The sequence below is a fragment of the Balaenoptera physalus genome (genome assembly GCF_965194825.1).
Source record: "Balaenoptera physalus genome assembly, chromosome: 16".
Taxonomy (NCBI): Eukaryota; Metazoa; Chordata; class Mammalia; order Artiodactyla; family Balaenopteridae; genus Balaenoptera; species Balaenoptera physalus.
In genome coordinates this window covers 23,807,741-23,825,663 of record NC_138898.1, presented here as the reverse complement: position 1 = coordinate 23,825,663, position 17,923 = coordinate 23,807,741, and the positions used below count along the sequence as shown (strand labels likewise).

At 55.3% G+C, this 17,923-nt stretch overlaps 1 protein-coding gene and 1 pseudogene across 3 annotated transcripts in view; one reads left to right on the top strand and one right to left on the bottom strand.

Moving 5' to 3' along the window:
• The window catches only part of LOC309646107 (fer-1-like protein 4), a 41,536-nt pseudogene extending 30,939 nt beyond the window's left edge, over positions 1–10,597 (bottom strand). Inside the window, exons 1-19 of the transcript XR_014268635.1 lie at positions 9,743–10,597; positions 9,407–9,462; positions 8,950–9,038; positions 8,753–8,852; positions 7,502–7,593; positions 7,291–7,332; positions 6,857–7,015; positions 6,257–6,317; positions 6,043–6,174; positions 5,698–5,760; positions 5,533–5,617; positions 5,122–5,281; positions 4,822–5,005; positions 4,549–4,735; positions 3,548–3,912; positions 3,057–3,165; positions 2,687–2,861; positions 2,472–2,592; positions 1,957–2,057 (exon numbers count right to left, since the gene is read on the bottom strand). The product of XR_014268635.1 is annotated as a fer-1-like protein 4 (transcript). The remainder of the gene's footprint in view (positions 1–1,956; positions 2,058–2,471; positions 2,593–2,686; positions 2,862–3,056; positions 3,166–3,547; positions 3,913–4,548; positions 4,736–4,821; positions 5,006–5,121; positions 5,282–5,532; positions 5,618–5,697; positions 5,761–6,042; positions 6,175–6,256; positions 6,318–6,856; positions 7,016–7,290; positions 7,333–7,501; positions 7,594–8,752; positions 8,853–8,949; positions 9,039–9,406; positions 9,463–9,742) is intronic.
• Positions 10,598–11,818: 1,221 nt separating this feature from the next.
• Positions 11,819–17,241, top strand: SPAG4 (sperm associated antigen 4). Of its 2 annotated transcripts, XM_082430315.1 has the most exons (12): positions 12,852–13,176; positions 13,688–13,792; positions 14,117–14,183; positions 14,368–14,429; positions 14,681–14,724; positions 15,058–15,083; positions 15,187–15,295; positions 15,561–15,636; positions 15,788–15,903; positions 16,239–16,406; positions 16,854–16,943; positions 17,031–17,241. In XM_082430315.1, exons 1-12 carry the CDS (start codon positions 12,867–12,869, stop codon positions 17,178–17,180), a joined length of 1,323 nt encoding a protein of 440 aa, XP_082286441.1. In that variant the 5' UTR covers positions 12,852–12,866; the 3' UTR covers positions 17,181–17,241. The 2 variants fall into 2 exon arrangements, with proteins under 2 accessions (XP_082286440.1, XP_082286441.1); XM_082430314.1 differs by lacking the exons at positions 13,688–13,792; positions 14,117–14,183; positions 14,368–14,429; positions 14,681–14,724 and adding an exon at positions 11,819–12,791 and having other exon boundaries at positions 12,932–13,157.
• Positions 17,242–17,923: the final 682 nt, after the last annotated feature.

Here is a 17,923-nt window from a genome sequence, read left to right as displayed (position 1 = left end):
GCATCTATCTCAAAGTTAACATGTCCAGAGACGTCCCTGGTGGCACAGTGGTTAAGAATCCTCCTGCCAGTGCAGGGGACACGGGTTCGAGCCCTGGTCCGGGCAGATCCCACATGCCGCGGAGGAACTAAGCCCATGCACCACAACTACTGAGCCTACGCTCTAGAGCCCGTGAGCCACAAATACTGAGCCTGAGTGTCACAACTACTGAAGCCCGCGCACCTAGAGCCCGTGCTCTGCAGCAAGAGAAGCCACCCAATGAGAAGCCCGGGAACCGCAACAAAGAGTAGCCCCCGCTTGCCACAACTAGAGAAAAGCCCACGCGCAGCAACAAAGACCCAAGGCAGCCAAAAATAAAAATAAATAAAGAAATTTTTTAAAAAGTTAACATGTCCAAAAAGGGGCTTCTGATATCCCCTCCACTCCCATCAGAACTTCTCCTTCTCTTGTTTTCCATAGCTCAGTAAATAGTACCATCTACATAGCTGTGCAAGTCAAAATCTTGGGAGTCATTCATGACTCTCCTCTGCACATTTTCCTCCTCCCCTAAGCCTATTCATTAGCCAGTCCTGAGGTGTCACCTCCAAAGTCTCAACTACTCTTGAATCCATTCCCATCACCCTGTATCCACTGCAACCACCCTAGATTAATTTCATCATTATTGGTCACCTGAATTATTACAATGCCCTCTTTAGTAATCTCTCTGCTTCCTCTCATATCATCCCTCTTACACTGATCCTTTTTAAGGATAAATTAGAGCATATCCCTTCTCTTTTCAAAACCTTCAGTGGCTCCTCATTTCACTCAAAGAAGAAGCCAAGGCCGCTACAATGGCCTATATGACTCCTACATGCCTCTCCCCACTATCACCCTCCTTTTCCCCCACACCCTCCAGCCTCAGCTACTCTGTTCACTCTGCTGCACTCACACTGGTCCCTTGCTCTTCCTCAAACACACCAGGCATGCTTCACCTCAGGGCCTTTGCACATGCTCTCTTTGCTGCCTGGAACACCCTTACAGACATGGCTTGCTCCTTCATCTTCTTAATATCAACATCACCATGGCCTCCCCTTGCCACCTTTTCTAAAATTGCAACGCCTCTCTGAAATACTTCCTTGCTTTATTTTCTCCCTAACACTATCCTTATCGTACTTCTTATATTTCTGCCTTGTTGTTTACATGTTTATTATCTGTGTCTCCATTCAGCCTCCACCCCCACCAGAATGTAAGTTCCAGAAATCTTTGTGGACAAGAATGCTTATTTACTGTTATTCTTGTGCCTAAAACAGTGTCTGGCATAGTCAGTCTCATAAACATTACGGAATAAATGGATAAACAACTCTTTTGAGAAGAGGATCAGAAAAACACTGAAGTACCTGGAGCAGGTTATGGAATCCAGGGTGGTGAAGGTCAAAGATGGAAGTGACTAGAACAAATACATGTGGTTACAGTAATGACCTGGTAACTAGGGACCAGTTGATGCTTCAGGAGAGAAAGTGGACAACTGCAGAGCTAATTCTTCCAGTAGGTGAGAGGAGATGAAATCAGGATCACAGCTGTGGCTTCGGGAGCAGGTCACCTCCTCTGCTGTAGCAGGAAGAGGAGAGCAGATGGTTGCAGAAGCTGGCAAGGCAGTAGACTGGATGGAGGAAGGTGAGGCTTCTATTTTCTCCATGAAGTAGGAAAGGAAGTCACTAGCTGGAAGGAGTGTGGAGGAAAAGAGCAGGGGAGATTTGAGGAGAGGGGGAAATGCATAAGCCTATAGGAGCTTGGAAAAGGGAGTTTATTGGAGGGGAGTGGCCTAACCCCCAATAATTTCTATCAAGTTCCCTCAACAATTATCTCCTCATTCTTCTGTACAGTGCTGAGCAAACGCAGATTCCAGAGCCCTTGGGTCCAGAGAGCCATCATGAGTTTCCCGCACCCTGGAGTTAGCAGCAAGGAGGGGGAGGCTCTCAGCTCCCAGCCACCAGCTCTTCCAGTGCCTGCTTCAGCCGTGTGCAGGCCCCGGAAGTGGGCCTGCGCTGCAGACTCTCAACCTCCTGCAGCCCCCCGTTCTGCGGCACCAGGTGAGAAGGTCAGACTCCGACCTCTTTTACACCACACCCTCATCCCGAGGCCCCGCCCACTCACAACTGCACCTCTTGGCCCCACCCTTTGACTCCAACTAGTTCTCTGTTCAGTTTTTCAAGCTCTCTACTGGCTCCGTACCTGTGAGGCCAGGCCCCCAGCAGCTCTACTCTTGTTCTTCCTGGGTCCAACAATTCTGAATTCCGGCCTCCCACAATTTCTGGCCTCCTCAGTTCTCCCAGAAGCTGTGCTCTTTGGCCTTCGGGCCTTGCACCAAAGAGGTGGTGAGTAACCCTGCTGCTTTACCCATTAGCCCCCCTCCAGCACTCCCTTCATAGGCCAAGGTTCCCGAAAGCCCCTGTATCCCGGACTCCCCCTGTGGGTACCCGCCTCGCTCTCACCAGCCTCTCAGCCACTTTTCGCATGCAGTTAGTGCTCTGCAGGCTCCACGAGTGGTCCTCCCAGCGGCTCCACACGTGCACGCAGGGCTTGTGGTGACGCGGGGGCAAGCAGAAGTACGGCCTGGGCGGGATGGAGAGGAGAAGAGTCTGTGAGGGGCAGTCCTGGCCACTGGGAATCCCCCAGTGCCTTTCTTGCAGCCACGAGAAGCACTCACCCGCTGCCTTCCATGGGCTCAGGCCGCTGAGCAGGGGTCCCCAGCTCCTCCTCCTCCACTGGCCCGACTCCCACTTCCAATTCCAGCAGAGGCTGTGCCTCCCCTTCCACACCCTCTGCTCCCTCCCCGGCCCTGGACCCTCGGCTCAATTGCTCCTTCCGGAGACCTGTGTGACCTGTCAGGAGCAGCAAGGGTCAGCGGGTGTCAGGCTGAGAGTCTGAGGGTCCCCTCCCTCAACCTCCTCTGACTCAATAGAAGTCAGAGCCCACCCCTTACTGAAGGTCAACTGTTCCTTCCAGGGGCCTAAGTCTGGAACAAGAGTGACCACCCTCAAACCCATGGCTCTTGGGGTTTTGGCTAGGCCACGCACCCATGGAGATCTAGAAGCTGATGGGCTGGGAGGCCATGGCGGGGTCCATCATGGTGGCCTTGAGGAGCACAGTGAAGAGCAAGTCATCTTCGCAGGGCTCCAGGGCGTTCTGGAAAAGGCGGGTCAGGCTGGAGTCAGCCTCCACCCTCCCAGTTTGCAGCCCAGGCTATGCTTGGCTACAGTGCCCACAGAAAGACATTGCAACCAAGTCCTAGAAGATTCTCTGCTGGTGTCCTCCCTTCCTCTGCCCCTTGTTGTCCCAACCCATTGGACCTGGGGTTTAGTCCTCTCTGGCTCACCTCTGATTTGTCAGCCCTCCTCCTTCCACATGAGCTCTTGTACACAAGAGCACATGTGTACACACACTGCAGTCTTCACCCAGGCCCCCAAGTTGAGACAATCCCTACCCCTGTGTTTTTCATGCTTGGGAGCCGGTTACACACTCCAGAGCTGAGAGTGACCCTGTCCCTTTACGAAACTCCAGCCCCCACCTCTGGCAGCGGCAGCAACTCCTCCACCTCCACCTCCACCTCCATTGCTCTAGGAATCTCAGGCGCATCAGCACTGGAGCTGGCATCCGGGTGCTGCTGAATCCCCGCTGGAGTCTGGCTGCGCCTGGCTTTCTTCTTCTTTCCCATGAGCCGGGACAACCTGGACCCCTGTGGGGCCCGGGGAGGCTCAGGTTCAGCTCTCCCTTCCAACACTTCCATGGACACAGGCACCAGCAGGCGGCCGCAGAACCAAATGCCTTGGCCAACACCTTCATTGAGACTTTGAGGACCATCCCGGAGCCCCCCGCTGGGGGGTAAGCCATAGAGAAGGACCCAGGCCGGGCCGAAGGTAGGGTTAAACCCCGCTGTGGGGGACACAAAAACAGTGTTTTGGAGGGAAGCATGGAGCAGGTGGGTACTGGGTCAGTGTATGCACCACACCCGTAATTATTTCCTGCAAGGTCAAAGGGGGAGGGATGTCAGATTGGGCCTCGGCTGCTCTGGAAGGGAAGCCGGCGAACAGCTGCGGACCAACAGCTGTGGACCAAGACCTGGGAGCACTTCTAAACCTGTTCTCTTCCTAAAGGCGCTGCGGACCGGAGAAATGCCCTAGGGGCGGAGCCAGAGTCCTGGAGGTGGAATCAGGACTCGGGTGGAGCTACAGGTGACGCCCTAAGGGTCCGGAGTAAAAGGTTAATGTAGACAGGGCTTGTTTTCGTGCGTGTAAATCTGTAGGGAGAACAGGGCTGGAGTGATTACTGGATATTCAGCTGTAATTAGGATTTTGTCAACGGAGCCAAACCGAGGGTTAGGGTTTGAAGTCTGCGGGCGACAGGTGAGGTTCCGAAGGAAGGAGCCGGCTTGGAGCAAGGTTGTTATGTGGCGTGGACCTGACTTTCTAAGCGGAGCTAGGTCGCGAGGATGGGGTTTGTAGTAGGGGGCGGGACCCAGGGCAGACAGGGCGCAGGCGGAGGCGGCACGCGTCGGCCAGATGCGCTCACCCGCCCGGCCCGGATGCGAGATCTGCCTCAGGTCCAGCACGTGCGTGGCGAGGGCCACATCGACCAGGGGCGCGTCGTCCCGTAGCTGCAGACGAAGGCCGCGCGTCAGCGGCGGCAAGAGCTCCACGAAGCTCAGCTGCTCGTTCCACTCGGGCGCCGTCGCCTCGCCGCGCACCAACGTCTCGCCCTGAGCGCGGCGGCGAAGACAGGCGGAGAGGGGTCAGCGCGGATCAGGGCCTCGGCCTCCGCCGAGTGGGGACGGGAGGGACTTACCTGCTGCCCCAGGAAAGACACCCGCACATAGGGGTCCATGAGGACGCGCTGGTCGTGCAGGGCGCGGGCCAGGTTGCCCAGCAGGCCAGGGCGCAGCGCCGGAAGCCCCTCGGCTAGGTACACGCGCACTCGCAGCCGCGCCCACGGCCTCTCCGCTGGCAGCCGACGCGGCAACAGCAGGTTCCTAGGGGAGCCGGGCGCTGAGGGGCCCAGAAGCCCGAGGCTCGGCCCCTCCCCGTCTCCGCATCCCGGAGGCCACGCCCCGTCCTAGTCTCCCCTCCCCATCTCACCCCAGCTCACTTCTCAATGTCCGAACTGTGGCCTGGGCCCGGGGGTGGCAGCGGAGGGGGCAGGTCTCCTCGCGCCCTCACGGACAAAGTGACCTTGACGAAGCCTTTGGTCCCGGCGCGTGTATCCCGGGGGTCGTGCAGAGAAGCCCATTTCTGATAGAAGAGGCCATCTGGGGACGCAGGAGCGGACCAGGGGTCAGGGGAGACCGGCGGGATGCGCAGGGTGGTCGTGGGGCTGCGATCCGAGTGTTGGACAACGGCCGGGGTTCAAGTCCAGCTCAGGAGGGAGGAGCGGGAGTGCGCGGAGGTCAGACGTCGGAAGAGATTGCTGTCTCACAAGTTAGTACACTGGACTCAGGGCCCAGAGGTTCAGCTTCCCTTGTCCGTGCAGAGGAGTCTCAGTGAAGGGAGGGTTCAGTACCTGGCTGGTCGAAGATAATGCCCGGGTCCATCCTGAAGGTGCCTATCCGGGTGGCCATAAAGGGGAGGGTCTGCGAATGGAAAGCCTGGGGAAAGGTGGCGTTAGTCCTGGAGCTTCGGCATCTCCCCTTCTCTGACGGAAACCTCTCACCCCTACCCCCCTCACCGCGATCTCCAGCAGCAAGTCCTGGAGGTGAAGCCGGGTCTCATGAAATTCAAACAAGAAGTACTGGGTTGAAGTGGGGAAGCGAGAGAAGTGAGAGAAGGTTATACGTGAAGGGTTCACGCCAGGTGGCCCCTGCCTCTGGCAAAGAGAACACCCTCCTTCCCCACCCTTCCTCACCACCACCGCCCCCAACTCGGAGACCACACCTCTTTGCACCCTTTCCCCGCAGAGCCCTTAGCTTCAGGCCCGCCAATAGGCTCGCTTCCACCTAGGCCACGCCCCCCACAGTTCTTATCCTGGGTCCCGCCCATTCCCTCAGGCTCCCCCTTCCTTGGTTGCACCCACTTCGTTGAAGAAGGGGCAATTTGTCCTGCGCTGCGTGGTGGTCACTCGGCGTTGCTCCCCAACGCGCACGGCCACATAGGGATTAATGTTGACTCCCACCAGCTTCCGGGCCTCGAGCACCGTGACCCCCATCTAAAGCGTGGGGAAGGGGGAGAAAAGGAAGCCAAGGCGGGTGGTATTCCCCAAGGGTTCAGGCCTGGAGGGGGAGTGGTACCTGGAAGTCCTGGGCCCTGGATACCTGGAAGGGATCCCCGCGGGCCAGGCCCCGAGCTTGGCTTCGGAGAGGCTTACAGTCAGTTCTCACTTCACTTCCTACCCCCCACCCCGCCCTCCACACACACCCTTGCTTGGTGCTGGCGATAAGATCTCCTCTCCCTCTGAACTTTTGGATTCTGAGTCCCTCTGGCCTTATATTGCCTCCATCTCAGCCCTACACTCAGAATTTGACTCATTCCTGGAGCCCTAAAACCATTCATTCATTCAGCAAAGATTGATTGAGCACCTTCTATGTACCAACACTGTTCTAGGCACTGGAACACTGCAGTGAACAAAGGAGGCAAAATTCCTTGCCCTCATCAGGATTTCATCACTTTCATGGGTTCCAGAAGCCATGTGTGAGCCAGTGTAACTGTGTGAATGTAGCAGTGTCTATGCCTAGGAGTGAATGACCCTTGACCCCAGGATATCCACTCCCCACCCATACCCTGAGACCATGTGTTTGTGAGGGTGGAGAGGCATGGGCCTGCATGTATGAGCGAGTGAGGTTGACACACTGGTAGGCTATGGGAGCAGGTGTTCAGTGGGTACAAGTTACCTCTTGAGGGGGCTGAACACGACGCCAGAAAGCTCCACATCAGGCTCGTCCTCCAGCTCCAGCTCCAGCTCATTGTCCTCATCGTCCTGCTGACCTACTCCTTGAGCTAGCCTGCGGCCCAATGCCGCTGCCCACCGCTCCAGCGGGGCCTCCCCAGGCCTGACAGGAAAGGCTGTCAAGGAACATGTCTTGGACTTATCACCCATCTCTGGGCACCCATCTCTGACTTCCCTGACTCTAGGACCCACCCCTGCCCCTTGGTCTGACCCCTAACCTGGGAAACCTCTAGTTCCAGAATTGACCCCTGATTCTAGGACTGACTTCTCACCCTGGAATTGGTCCAGTACTGATCTCAGACCCAGGGACTGACCCACATCACTGGCTCCCAATCCCAAGACTGACCCTGTAATCCCAGGTCATCCCCACATACTTACTCCAGCTCCTGGAAGCCCACATTGGGAATGATCAGCTCCGAGCTGGAAGAAGGAGAAATGACAGGAGAGGGCCAGGCCTGACTACAGAGCTACAACCTGGGCAGCACGGGTCCAAGGGTCACCATATCCAGCAGATCCACAGTGGAATTGGGTACCACTTCTCCCTTACCAAGGCCTGCCTGGGCCTTGGTTAGGTGGGTGGGAGGGTTACCTGTCCCGAATGGGTGCTCCAAAGTCCTCTTCTGCCCAGGCTCCAGTTTCACCCTCTGGGGGCTGGTACTTCAGGTCAATCTCCACCTGGATCTAAAACCAGATACACAGTAGGCCTTGGGCCCCTCAAACTACCCTGATGCTAAGAAAAGCCTAAAGACAATGCCTTTTACTCCACCTATAAACAGAGACCCTCCTGGCCTGCATCTCTGATGACTTGTGGTTCCTCTATGATCATTAATAATAGTGAGTACTCATAAGCTATCAAGAGCTTACCTGGTGCAAGTAACCTCTTTAAGGGGGCCAACACAATTCCAAAATTCTCTCATCGCTCTTGGAAATCCAATAATGTGGCCTTCACAGCTCTGCATGGTCTGGCCCCTGCCAACATTTCCAGCCCCATCCCTTATGGGGTTTGCTCCTGCCCTGCACCCTGGTTATGCTCTCTCAGGGCGCTGGGCTTTTGCATATGCTGGTTCTTCCGCTTGGAACATTCTCTCCTCCCACTTATTTATCTCCTATCATATCCTTCAATTCTAAGCTCAAACATTACTTCCTCAGGGAACCTTTTCTGAACCCCAAATAAGTCACCTCCCTCTGTTATACATTCTCCCAGCTCTTTTGTAACACCCATCAGTGGCAATTTTACATTTATTTGTGTGAATATTTGTTTAATGTTTGTCTCTCTCTTCAGATACTGAGCTCTAAGAGGGCAAGTCCTTATCTGGTTTTGTTCACCACTCAATCATCATTGCTCAGCACTGCACTTGGCTTATAATCAGAGCTCAACGAATGACAACAGACTGAATGAAAAGCTGGATATTTTGTACAACTCCACATAAGGTAAGTGAGGAAACAGCCTAGAGAAGCTGAATAATTTGTCCAAGTTCTCAGCTGGGAAGTGGTGGACTTGAGATTTGAACCCAGGTTCATTTCTACCAGGCTGTACTGCCCCTCCATGAAACACCAGGAAAATCCAGCCAGGTTCATCTTCGTCCCCAACAGGAGCTGCGCCTGGTACAGGGTCAGGGAGCAGCACGGAGCTCCTTATCTTCTCCCCTTGCCACACAACCCTGGCCCTCAGAGCTGAACCCGATTCTTGGCCTGGGGGCTGTAATGAAAGGCGCCCTGGCTCAGGGGCCTTGTTACCACTCCTGTCTGGGTCTGGGTTTTCCCCTCGGAGAAATGGAACCCTCTATCTAGAGGGACTCTCAGGCTTGGGGGTGGCAGGCTGGGGGCTGACGGAACTCACCGAGGACACACGCAGATTCTCATCCACTAGGGCCTCCTGAAGCACCAAATGCCCTGCAGTCTGTAGCTGCTGCAGGGAGATCACCAGCGTCCCCAGAGACCTGGGGGTGTGGCATGAAGCAGAAGAATGACCCCGGAGAATGGTCGCAAGCTTCCCTCTACCCCTACTTGCATCCTTGGCTCCCCAGGCCTGCTCACCTGGGGCTGAACACACGGCTGCAGTTGACCACCTGTACAGACAGTCACTCCCCAGCCAGTGGAGCCCCATAGTGTGGCCAACGGAACAGCTGGGAATAGGAGGAACCTTGTGACACCCAATGCTCGGCTGACACTGACCCCTAATCCAGAGCCTATTCCCAACCCTGAAATAGGAGCCAACCCTAAAAACTGAGAGCTAACTCTATGACTGATCTCCTAAACCTGGAACCAACCCTCCCAAACTAGGGCTGATCTGGGGCTAACTACCAATCAAGAACTAATCCACCCCAGTCTTGATTCTGACTTGCCCAAACTGAGTCTAACCTCTCTAGCCAGAAACCAACCCCACCTCCTGAGACTATACCTCCCAAAGCCAGGAATAAACCTCCCAAACCCAGGATGGACTCAGATGGGGCACAGATCAGCTTCTCCCCATCCAGAATCCAACCCCACTGACCTCACCGATATCTGCTTCTTGACCACAGTGAATTCTCCTTGTTTTCTGGATAAAACCTGCTCAGAATTGAATCTAGTCATTTATCAGCTCCTCCCCACGCACACAAAAAATCATCCCTCCATTCAACCCTTGGCCCAGGGTCTAATCCCCCTGGACTCACCCTTAAAGAGACATAGAAGATCGGGAGGGAGGGAAGCAGAGAGTTGGAGACATTGGGCTTGGGGAGAAAGGGGACAGGCTGTAGAGATGCCTAGGGATGGGGTGGGGGGCCTGGGGAATGCAGGAACTGGAGCGCCCCAGTTCCAAAAATTCTCAGAGCACCCCTGCAAACCTCACCTCGAAAGCTGAGCGTCACTTGTCGGTCATGGGTGTCAGTCACCGCACACACACGGTCAGAGCCATTGTCCCAGGGCCACTGGCTCTGCCTCTGCCTGCTTGCCCTCCTGCCCACCTGCCCACCCACCTGAATCGCCTCTGACTCACTGGACTCACCCAGCAGGTTCAGCAATCCCTGCCCTTTAGTCAAACACAAAATCAGCAGGCCTGGGGGTCACGGGTAGGGAGGAAGTGGGAGGACAGAGAGATAGGGGTAAGGTCCCTGTGGTCAGCTCAGTCCTCCCTGCCTGCACCAGCTTCAGCCTCCTTCCTGCCTCCTTGTAGGGTGGGAGCTGCGACAGGGTGGGGATGGAGGCAAGGGGAGAGGGCCAGACCCCAGGCTGGTCCCTGCTAGCCAGTGAGGACTCGAGGACGTGGGACCTCATGCTGTTCCTTGTTCACCTCACTGTCCTCAATGCCCAGCTCAGGGTCTGGTACATTGCAAACCCTCAAAACACTGCCCGAATGGATGTATTAATAAATGAATCCCCGAGCTCCCAGTATTAGCATGTAGGCACTCAACACATTTATTGAATTAGTGAGTGATTGAATGTGTGCCCCTAGCTTGTACATAGCAGGTGTTCAAAACACTTCTAATCCAAAAGCTAGAGGTCCTTCACTTGGGGTTTACTGGTGGTTTACTGGTGAGTACTGAACTCCAGGGCAGGATTTTGGAATTCTAATCTTTGGTCTCAGGAAAATCCTTTCCCCTTTCTGGACCTATTTGCCTAGCTGTGTGGTATGCACAGGATGAACTGCACTGCTTTTCAAAGTATGGTCCCTAATCAGGATCACACATGTGGTTGTTAAAAATGCACATTCCAGGGACTTCCCTGGTGGCGCAGTGGTTAAGAATCCGCCTGCCAATGCAGGGGACACAGGTTCGAGCACTGGTCCGGGAAGATCCCACATGCCGCGGAGCAACTAAGCCCGTGTGCCACAACTACTGAGCCTGCGCTCTGGAGCCTGCGAGCCACAACTACTGAAGCCCACGCACCGCAACGAAGAGTAGCCCCCGCTCACCGCAACTAGAGAAAGCCCGCGCACAGCAGTGAAGACCCAACGCAGCCAAAAATAAATAATAAATAAAATAAATAAATTTAAAAAAAAAAAGCACATTCTGGGCTTCCCTGGTGGAGTAGTGGTTAAGAATCCTCCTGCCAATGCAGGGGACACGGGTTCGAGCCCTGGTCTGGGAAGATCACATTGCCGCAGAGCAACTAAGCCCGTGCGCCACAACTACTGAGCCTGCGCTCTAGAGCCCCTGAGCCATAACTACTGAAGCCCGTGCACCTAGAGCCCGTGCTCCACAACAAAAGAAGCCACTGCAATGAGAGGCCTGTGCACCGCAACGAAGAGTAGCCCCCACTCACTGCAACTAGAAAAAAGAAAGCCCGCGTGCAGCAACAAAGACCCAACGCAGCCAAAAATAAATAAATAAATAAATGCACATTCTGGGACTTCCCTGGTGGTCCGGTGGTAAAGAATCCGCCTTACAATTCAGGGGACGTGGGTTCGATGCCTGGTCGGGGAACTAAGATCCCACATGCCTCCAGGCAATAACTGAGCTCGCGCGCCTCAACTGGAGAAGAGAAAACCCTCGTGCCACAACTAGAGGGGAGCCTGCGCACCGCAAGGAAGAGCCTGTGTGCCACAACTGAGACCCGACACATCCAAAAATAAATAAAATATATAAATAATAAATAAATCTTTTTGTAGAGAATGGACATATGGACACCAAGGGGGGAAAACTGCGGTGAGGTGGGGATGGCGGTGTGCTGAATTGGGCGATTGGGATTGACATGTATACACTGATGTGTATAAAATTGATACCTAATAAGAACCTGCAGTATAAAAAAACAAACAAAACAAGTAATACTAAACTTTCATTGGGTTATTTGTATGGAAATATGTTAATATAAATGTTTCAGACATTACATGAAATTTCTAAAAATCTTATATTTGTATTTGTATGGAAATATGTTAATATAAATGTTTCAGACATTACAAAAAATAAATAAATAAATAAATCTTTTAAAAAATATACATGAACATTCCTGCGCCCACTCTAGAAATGCTAAAGTAATATCTCAAGGTGTGCCTAGGAACCTGAATTTCTATAAGCTGCACTGGTACTATCCTGTTGCACAGCAGGAGTTTGGGAACATCTGGTCTCTTGGCTGTGATCATGTGTGATTCCTCATTCCCTTCTAGGGAGTGTGGGTATGGAGATTGGTGGGTACTGAATTCTCACCCCACAGACCCCTGGTGAATATGGGTCTGGGAGAGGAACCCACAGATCCCTGAGGTCAGAGTTCTCTGGCCTAATGACTAGGATGAGAGGAGGGGCCTGAAGGGTTGTAGAGCAAAAGAGACTAAGAAACTAAAAAGACTTTATTGAGAAGCGCTGTGGGTGATCCCTTGCTCCTTAACATTTATTCGTTCACAGATATTTGAGCACCTACCACATGCTAGGCCTATCTAGGCGCTGGAGGATACAGTAGTGAACAAAACAAAAATCCCTGCCTTCATAAAGTTTACTGCTGTACTGAGAGTAACAGGTTATGAAGAAAGAGAGAAAGAGAGAAAGGAAAGAAAAGAGAAAGGAAGGAAGGAAGGAAGGAAGAAAGAAAGAAAGAAAAAGAAAGAAAGAAAGAAAGAAAGGAAAAAGAAAACACATAGCATGTCAGTAATAAGTGCTAAGGAGAAAAACAAAGCAGGAAGGGGGATAGAAATTCTTTTACGCAGAGTGTAGTTTTGGACGGGGTGTTCTGGGAAGTGCTGTGATGTCCTTGCTTGCTTTAACCTGGGAAAGAATAAGAGAGACTGCCAAGGCTCCCCAGTGACGTCACGACTAGCTCTGTGACGCCGCACCAGAGCGTTCGGCGGAGACCTTGGTCTCCTCTATGAAATCAGCAGGCACGCCCAGATACAGGGGAGAGGGTTGGGTCAGGCCGCGGGGCCCGCCGGCTGCAGGCAAAGTCCTTGGGGTCCCGGCGGCGCGCACCTGGTGAGGGAGGGCCGAGGGCCTTGGCGGCTGAGGCGGTGACTTTGGCGTCCGTGAGGGGGGCAGCCCGGGGTCAGGATGCGGCGAAGCCCCCGCCCGGGCTCTGCCGTGTTCCCGCACAACCACACGCCCAACTTCTACAGCGACAACAGCAACAGCTCTGTAAGCGTCACCTCGGGGGACAGCTGCGGGCACCGGTCAGCAGGGCCGGAGCCCGGGGAGCCCGAGGGCAGAAGAGCCCGGGGCTCTAGCTGCGGTGAGCCCGCCTTGAGCGCTGGAGTGCCCGGAAGAACCACAAGGGCTGGAAGCTCTCGGCTGAAGCCGGCGCCTCGGAGCCACAACGGGCCGACCGCCTGTGGCGCAGCAACCGTGAGGGGCGGGGCCTCGGGTGCGGGCGGGGTCGAACCCGGTGAGAGGAGGGAGTAGGTGGGGCCTAAGGGGTGGGGCTTGGCGCGGAAGCGGGATAAAACTATCTGGGCACCTCCTAAGGGGCGGGACCTGTAGGGTGAAAAGAGGAGGCACTAGATAAGATGCCCCAAGGTGGGGGGGGCCTCGGTGTGGTGGACGGTCCTGGGGAGGGGCGGGGAAAGTCCTGTGATTGGGCACCACTGAGGAGGCGCGGCCTCGGTGTTAGCATGAGTGGCTACCAGGGAAATGGGGCCGTATCAAGACCTAAGGCTGGGGGCGGGGCCACCGTTTGGGAGGTGGGACCAGGGCTGGACTGAGCTTTCCGGGTGCGGGGCCTCAGAGCGCTGCGAGAGAGCCTGGATGGGGCTGCGGTGGAACCAAAGCCTCTGAGGCTGCTCTGCTTCTGGGCTGGGGAACCTGCGGCCAGGTGCCGGGGAAACAGCGGGCCTGCGGTGCGCAAGGCCCCAATGGAGCCCCTTGGGCTCCCGCAGAACCGGCTGGCTCTCCCGGTGTCCCTGAGGAGCAGCTCGACCTTCTCTCGACTCTGGATCTGAGGCAGGAGATACCTCCCCCGCGAGTGTCCAAAAGCTTCCGGAGTACGGGCCAGGCCAGCCCAGATCCCCTCTGACCCTCTGGCTCCCCTCTCCGAATTCCATTTCTCACCTCTGGGGCCCTATTTTCAGTTCTGAGCCCCCGGCCCGTGTCTGATTCTCCAGCCCTTTCTCTGAGCCCGATCCATCTTCCCTGAGAATCCAACTCATTCTCCTTGCCCGCATCTAATTATCCTAGCCCACACCGCTGTTCCTGAGCCCCTTTCCCCAAGCCCCTTTTGAACCTTGAACACCACGCTCTGTGAGCCCCTCATCTCTCCCCCCTCCCTAAGCCTAGTCGCTTCTCTGAGCCCTCTCTCTTCTCCTCAGGCCTACTCTTCCAGGTGCTGAGCGTGTTGTTATCCCTGATAGGAGGTGTGCTGGTCAGTGTGTACAGGTCAGAGGGAGGGAAAGGGGAGCCCCAGGGGCTGCTCCTTGAGGGGGTGGGGAGCAGGGCCAGACCCGGCTGAGGCTTGAGCCGATTCACACCTGTGTTCACAGGAGCTGGGTCTAGGACACTGGGGTGGGGTCCGTGGGGTTCGCGAGGGTATCAGGGCCTCAGCCTCCCTCCGGTTCTTCAGGGAGGTCTGTTCCATCCGCTTCCTGCTCACGGCTGTGTCACTGCTGAGCCTCTTTCTGTCAGGTGAGAGGGTGGTGAATTCCCTAGGGCCCCAGCCCTGGATGCTTTGGAGGCAAACCTGGTACCTTTTCTCCTGTATCCTTCAGCGCACTCAGTCTCTTCAGAGGCTCACAGCTCCTCACAGTCCCCTTCAGAGCCTTCTAGTCCCCCCTCAGACTCAGCCCCTTCAAGCCTCTTCTCTCCCCACTGTCCCCTTTATGCCAGGGAAACCCTCTCCCTTCCCTTCCCCTGAGACCAGCCCCCTCTTTCTCCAGCACTCTGGTGGGGGCTCCTGTGCCTGGCCCCTCCTTTGGAGAATGTGAGTTGGAGAGACTGTCCCGGGGTGGGTGGTTGGCAGGCTGTGAACCTGGGGGTTGTGTGGAGTCCCCGGGGCCGCTGGGAGCGGGGCAGTGCTGGAAGCTATAACCCTAAGGAAAGGCTGGATATAAAGAGGAGATTTCTGAGGGATTGTGCCCAGAGGTGCTTGAGGGTCTGTCTCTGAGAGGTCCTGGAAGGTCAGGGCAGGGGGGCAGGGGTTGGCAGTCCTCAGAAGCAAGGCCCTTTGAGTCTGGCCTCCCACACTGAGATGGGAATAGAGGTGGGTGGGAGCTCAGCAGCACTGTATTTTGTCCCTCCCTCCTCCCTTCAACAGGAACCTAAGGAGATGCTGACTCTAAGGTGAGAGAGGGCACCTGGGGTGGGGAGTTGGGGGCCTCAAAGGTGCTGAAGTGTCCAGGGGGAACAGGGAGCCAACTGCACCGTGCCAACCTTCTGCCTGCAGCAAATACCACGAGCGCGTGCGCTCCCAGGGGCAGCAGCTGCAGCAGCTCCGGGCTGAGCTGGTTAAACTCCACAAGGAGGTGTCCAGCGTTCGCGCAGCCAACAGCGAGGTGAGCCCCGCAGACTCATCCTGTTCTCAGAACCGGGTCCAGGAGCTCGGGCCCCGGGAGCCTGGCCCCGTGGCTCCGCCCATTGCACAGTCCCGGCCCACCTTGCAGCTCCGCTCCCTGGGTCCTGAGCCTTAAGGCCCTGCCTAGAGCCCCGACTAAGGAATTTCTCCCGGGGCCCACAAAGTCTATCCCCAGAGAATTCTGCCCCACTATAAAATCTGCCCGCAAGCCCCGCCCCTCCAGGCCCCACCCTCTCTCTTTTCAGAGAGTGGCCAAACTCGTATTCCAGAGGCTGAGTGAGGACTTTGTGCGGAAACCCGACTATGCGCTGAGCTCTGTGGGTAAGACCCAGAGACACTGAGAGACTGAGACTCAGAGGCACAGACAGAACTATGCACATGACCGGCTCCAGGAGACCGACCTCAGACAGACCCTGCCCCAGCTGTCGGTCAGGCCTAGGAGCCTCTGAGTGGTTGCTTCTCCCTGCTCCAGGAGCCTCCATCGACCTAGAGAAGACGTCCCCCGACTACGAGGATGCGAACACTGCCTACTTCTGGAATCGCTTCAGCTTCTGGAACTATGCGCGACCGCCCACGGTTATCCTGGAGGTGGGCCTGGAACCTAGATCCCGGAACGGGACCTGGGGCGGGACTCTGGGGAAAGGACCCCCGGCAGCTCCCCTGGGGTGGGACCTGACTGAACTGAGGGCGTGGCGCCAGGCGGGGGCCTGCTGGGCAGAAGTCCTGGAGGCGGGGCCTGGCTTGTCTGGGGTGAGGCTCTGGGTGAGGCCGAGGACAACGTGATACTGGAGAGACCTGGCCCTGCTAGGTACTGGGGCCCTGGGCGGACACCGGGCTAGGGGTGGAGGACTGGGCGGGGCCCATGATGGGGTCAACCTGTCCTGTGGTTCTGATGGGCTGTGTGTCTGTCCGCCCGCCTGCAGCCAGATGTGTTCCCTGGGAATTGCTGGGCTTTTGAGGGCGACCAGGGCCAGGTGGTGATCCAGTTGCCGGGTCGTGTGCAGCTGAGCGACATCACTCTGCAGCATCCACCGCCCAGCGTGGCACACACCCGGGGAGCCAAGAGCGCCCCGCGTGACTTCGCAGTCTATGTAAGTGGGGCTGAGGCCAAGGAGGTGGGGGATTTTTGCCTAGAGAGCACAACAAGGCAGTCATGAAAACTGAGACTACTGAGTCTTTGCTCGCTCATCCATAAAATGGGGATACTACCACTTGCCTCTCAAGGCTGCTGTAGGTTATAAATAATTATAACCATATTCAAATATTAGTTACGGTTTATTGAGTGCTTACTCTGTGTGGAGTACTTTACATGGATTATATATCCTTGCATCCACACAACCTATGAAGTGCAAGTGGCCGAACTAAAATTTGCAACTTGATTTCTTTGAGCCCACATTCCACACTATACTATCCTAACACCAAAAAATAAATGAGAGTATGCATACAGATACTGAACACAGAGTAGGTGCTAAACAAAGTTACTCTCTCCCTGCTCCACCTGTGCCTCACTGTTCCTCCACTCATTCTTCACTTACTAGGGCCTCCAGGTTGATGATGAGACTGAAGTTTTCTTGGGGAAATTCACCTTCGATGTGGAGAAATCTGAGATTCAGACTTTCCACCTAGAGGTATGTTTGTCTCACAGTGAAGGAAGATTGGGGAGGAAGGCAGCCCTTGGGAGACCAGGCCTTGGCATGATCCATTTGTCTCCCCAGAATGACCCCCCAGCTGCCTTTCCCAAGGTGAAGATCCAGATTCTAAGCAACTGGGGCCACCCCCATTTCACATGCTTGTATCGAGTCCGAGCCCATGGCATTCAAACCTCAGAGGCGGCAGGGGACAGTGCCACAGGGGGGGCCCATTAAACATGATGATTGTTGGAGTAGAGTGGAGGTCTGGGGCCCATTAAACATGATGATTGTTGGAGTAGAGTGGAGGTCTGTGCTGAAAGAAGCTGGAACAGTGCTGGGAGGTTTCTTGCGGGAAGGGGGGTGTGCGGCGCTCTAGTTGCCTTTGGTATATAAACATGGTTGGGGGGTCTACCAAAACGCCCTCTTTGAGAATTCCAGGTCGATATAGTAGCAGGAGTAGATGATGTTTATGGAGTGTTTACCACGTGCACAAGACAGTACTCTGGACGTTATGTGCCTTACCCTAACTAATCTTCACAACCACAGAGGCGGAAGCCACTCAGGTCAGGAAAGTTGCTCAAGGTCACACAGCTAACGAAGAGCTGAACCACAGCAGGACCCCAAGCCTACCACCCTCTTGCAGAGCTGCCAGTCAGCATGAAGCCATGCTTGTGCACCTCAATTCTCACCCCAACTCTTGCTAGGTGCAGGTGGAGGAGGAACTACCCCTTCAGGTAAAAACTAAGGAGACTTGAGAACCTCTAGGAAGCATCTGAGTCAGAGTTGATGCAGGCCTGGTCGCCTTTACTCAGGTTGTCTTTACTGGGGCCTGAGTGCCCGACTATGCTAGGCACAGTACAGGTGGTCTAGTATTTACCAGTCCCTGCCCTCAAGGAGCCTGACAGGGGAGAGACGATGCTCCAGAAAATGGGAGAATTCATTGACTGATCCAAGAACTCTTCACTCTAAGGGTCAAG

Coding starts and splice junctions, on each gene's coding strand:
- SPAG4 (XM_082430315.1), top strand. CDS start 12,867: ATGCGGCGAAGCCCCCGCCCGGGCTCTGCCGTGTTCCCGCACAACCAC. Junction 15,084..15,186: donor AAGGAGATGCTGACTCTAAG/GTGAGAGAGGGC, acceptor TTCTGCCTGCAG/CAAATACCACGAGCGCGTGC. Junction 15,904..16,238: donor CGCCCACGGTTATCCTGGAG/GTGGGCCTGGAA, acceptor GCCCGCCTGCAG/CCAGATGTGTTCCCTGGGAA.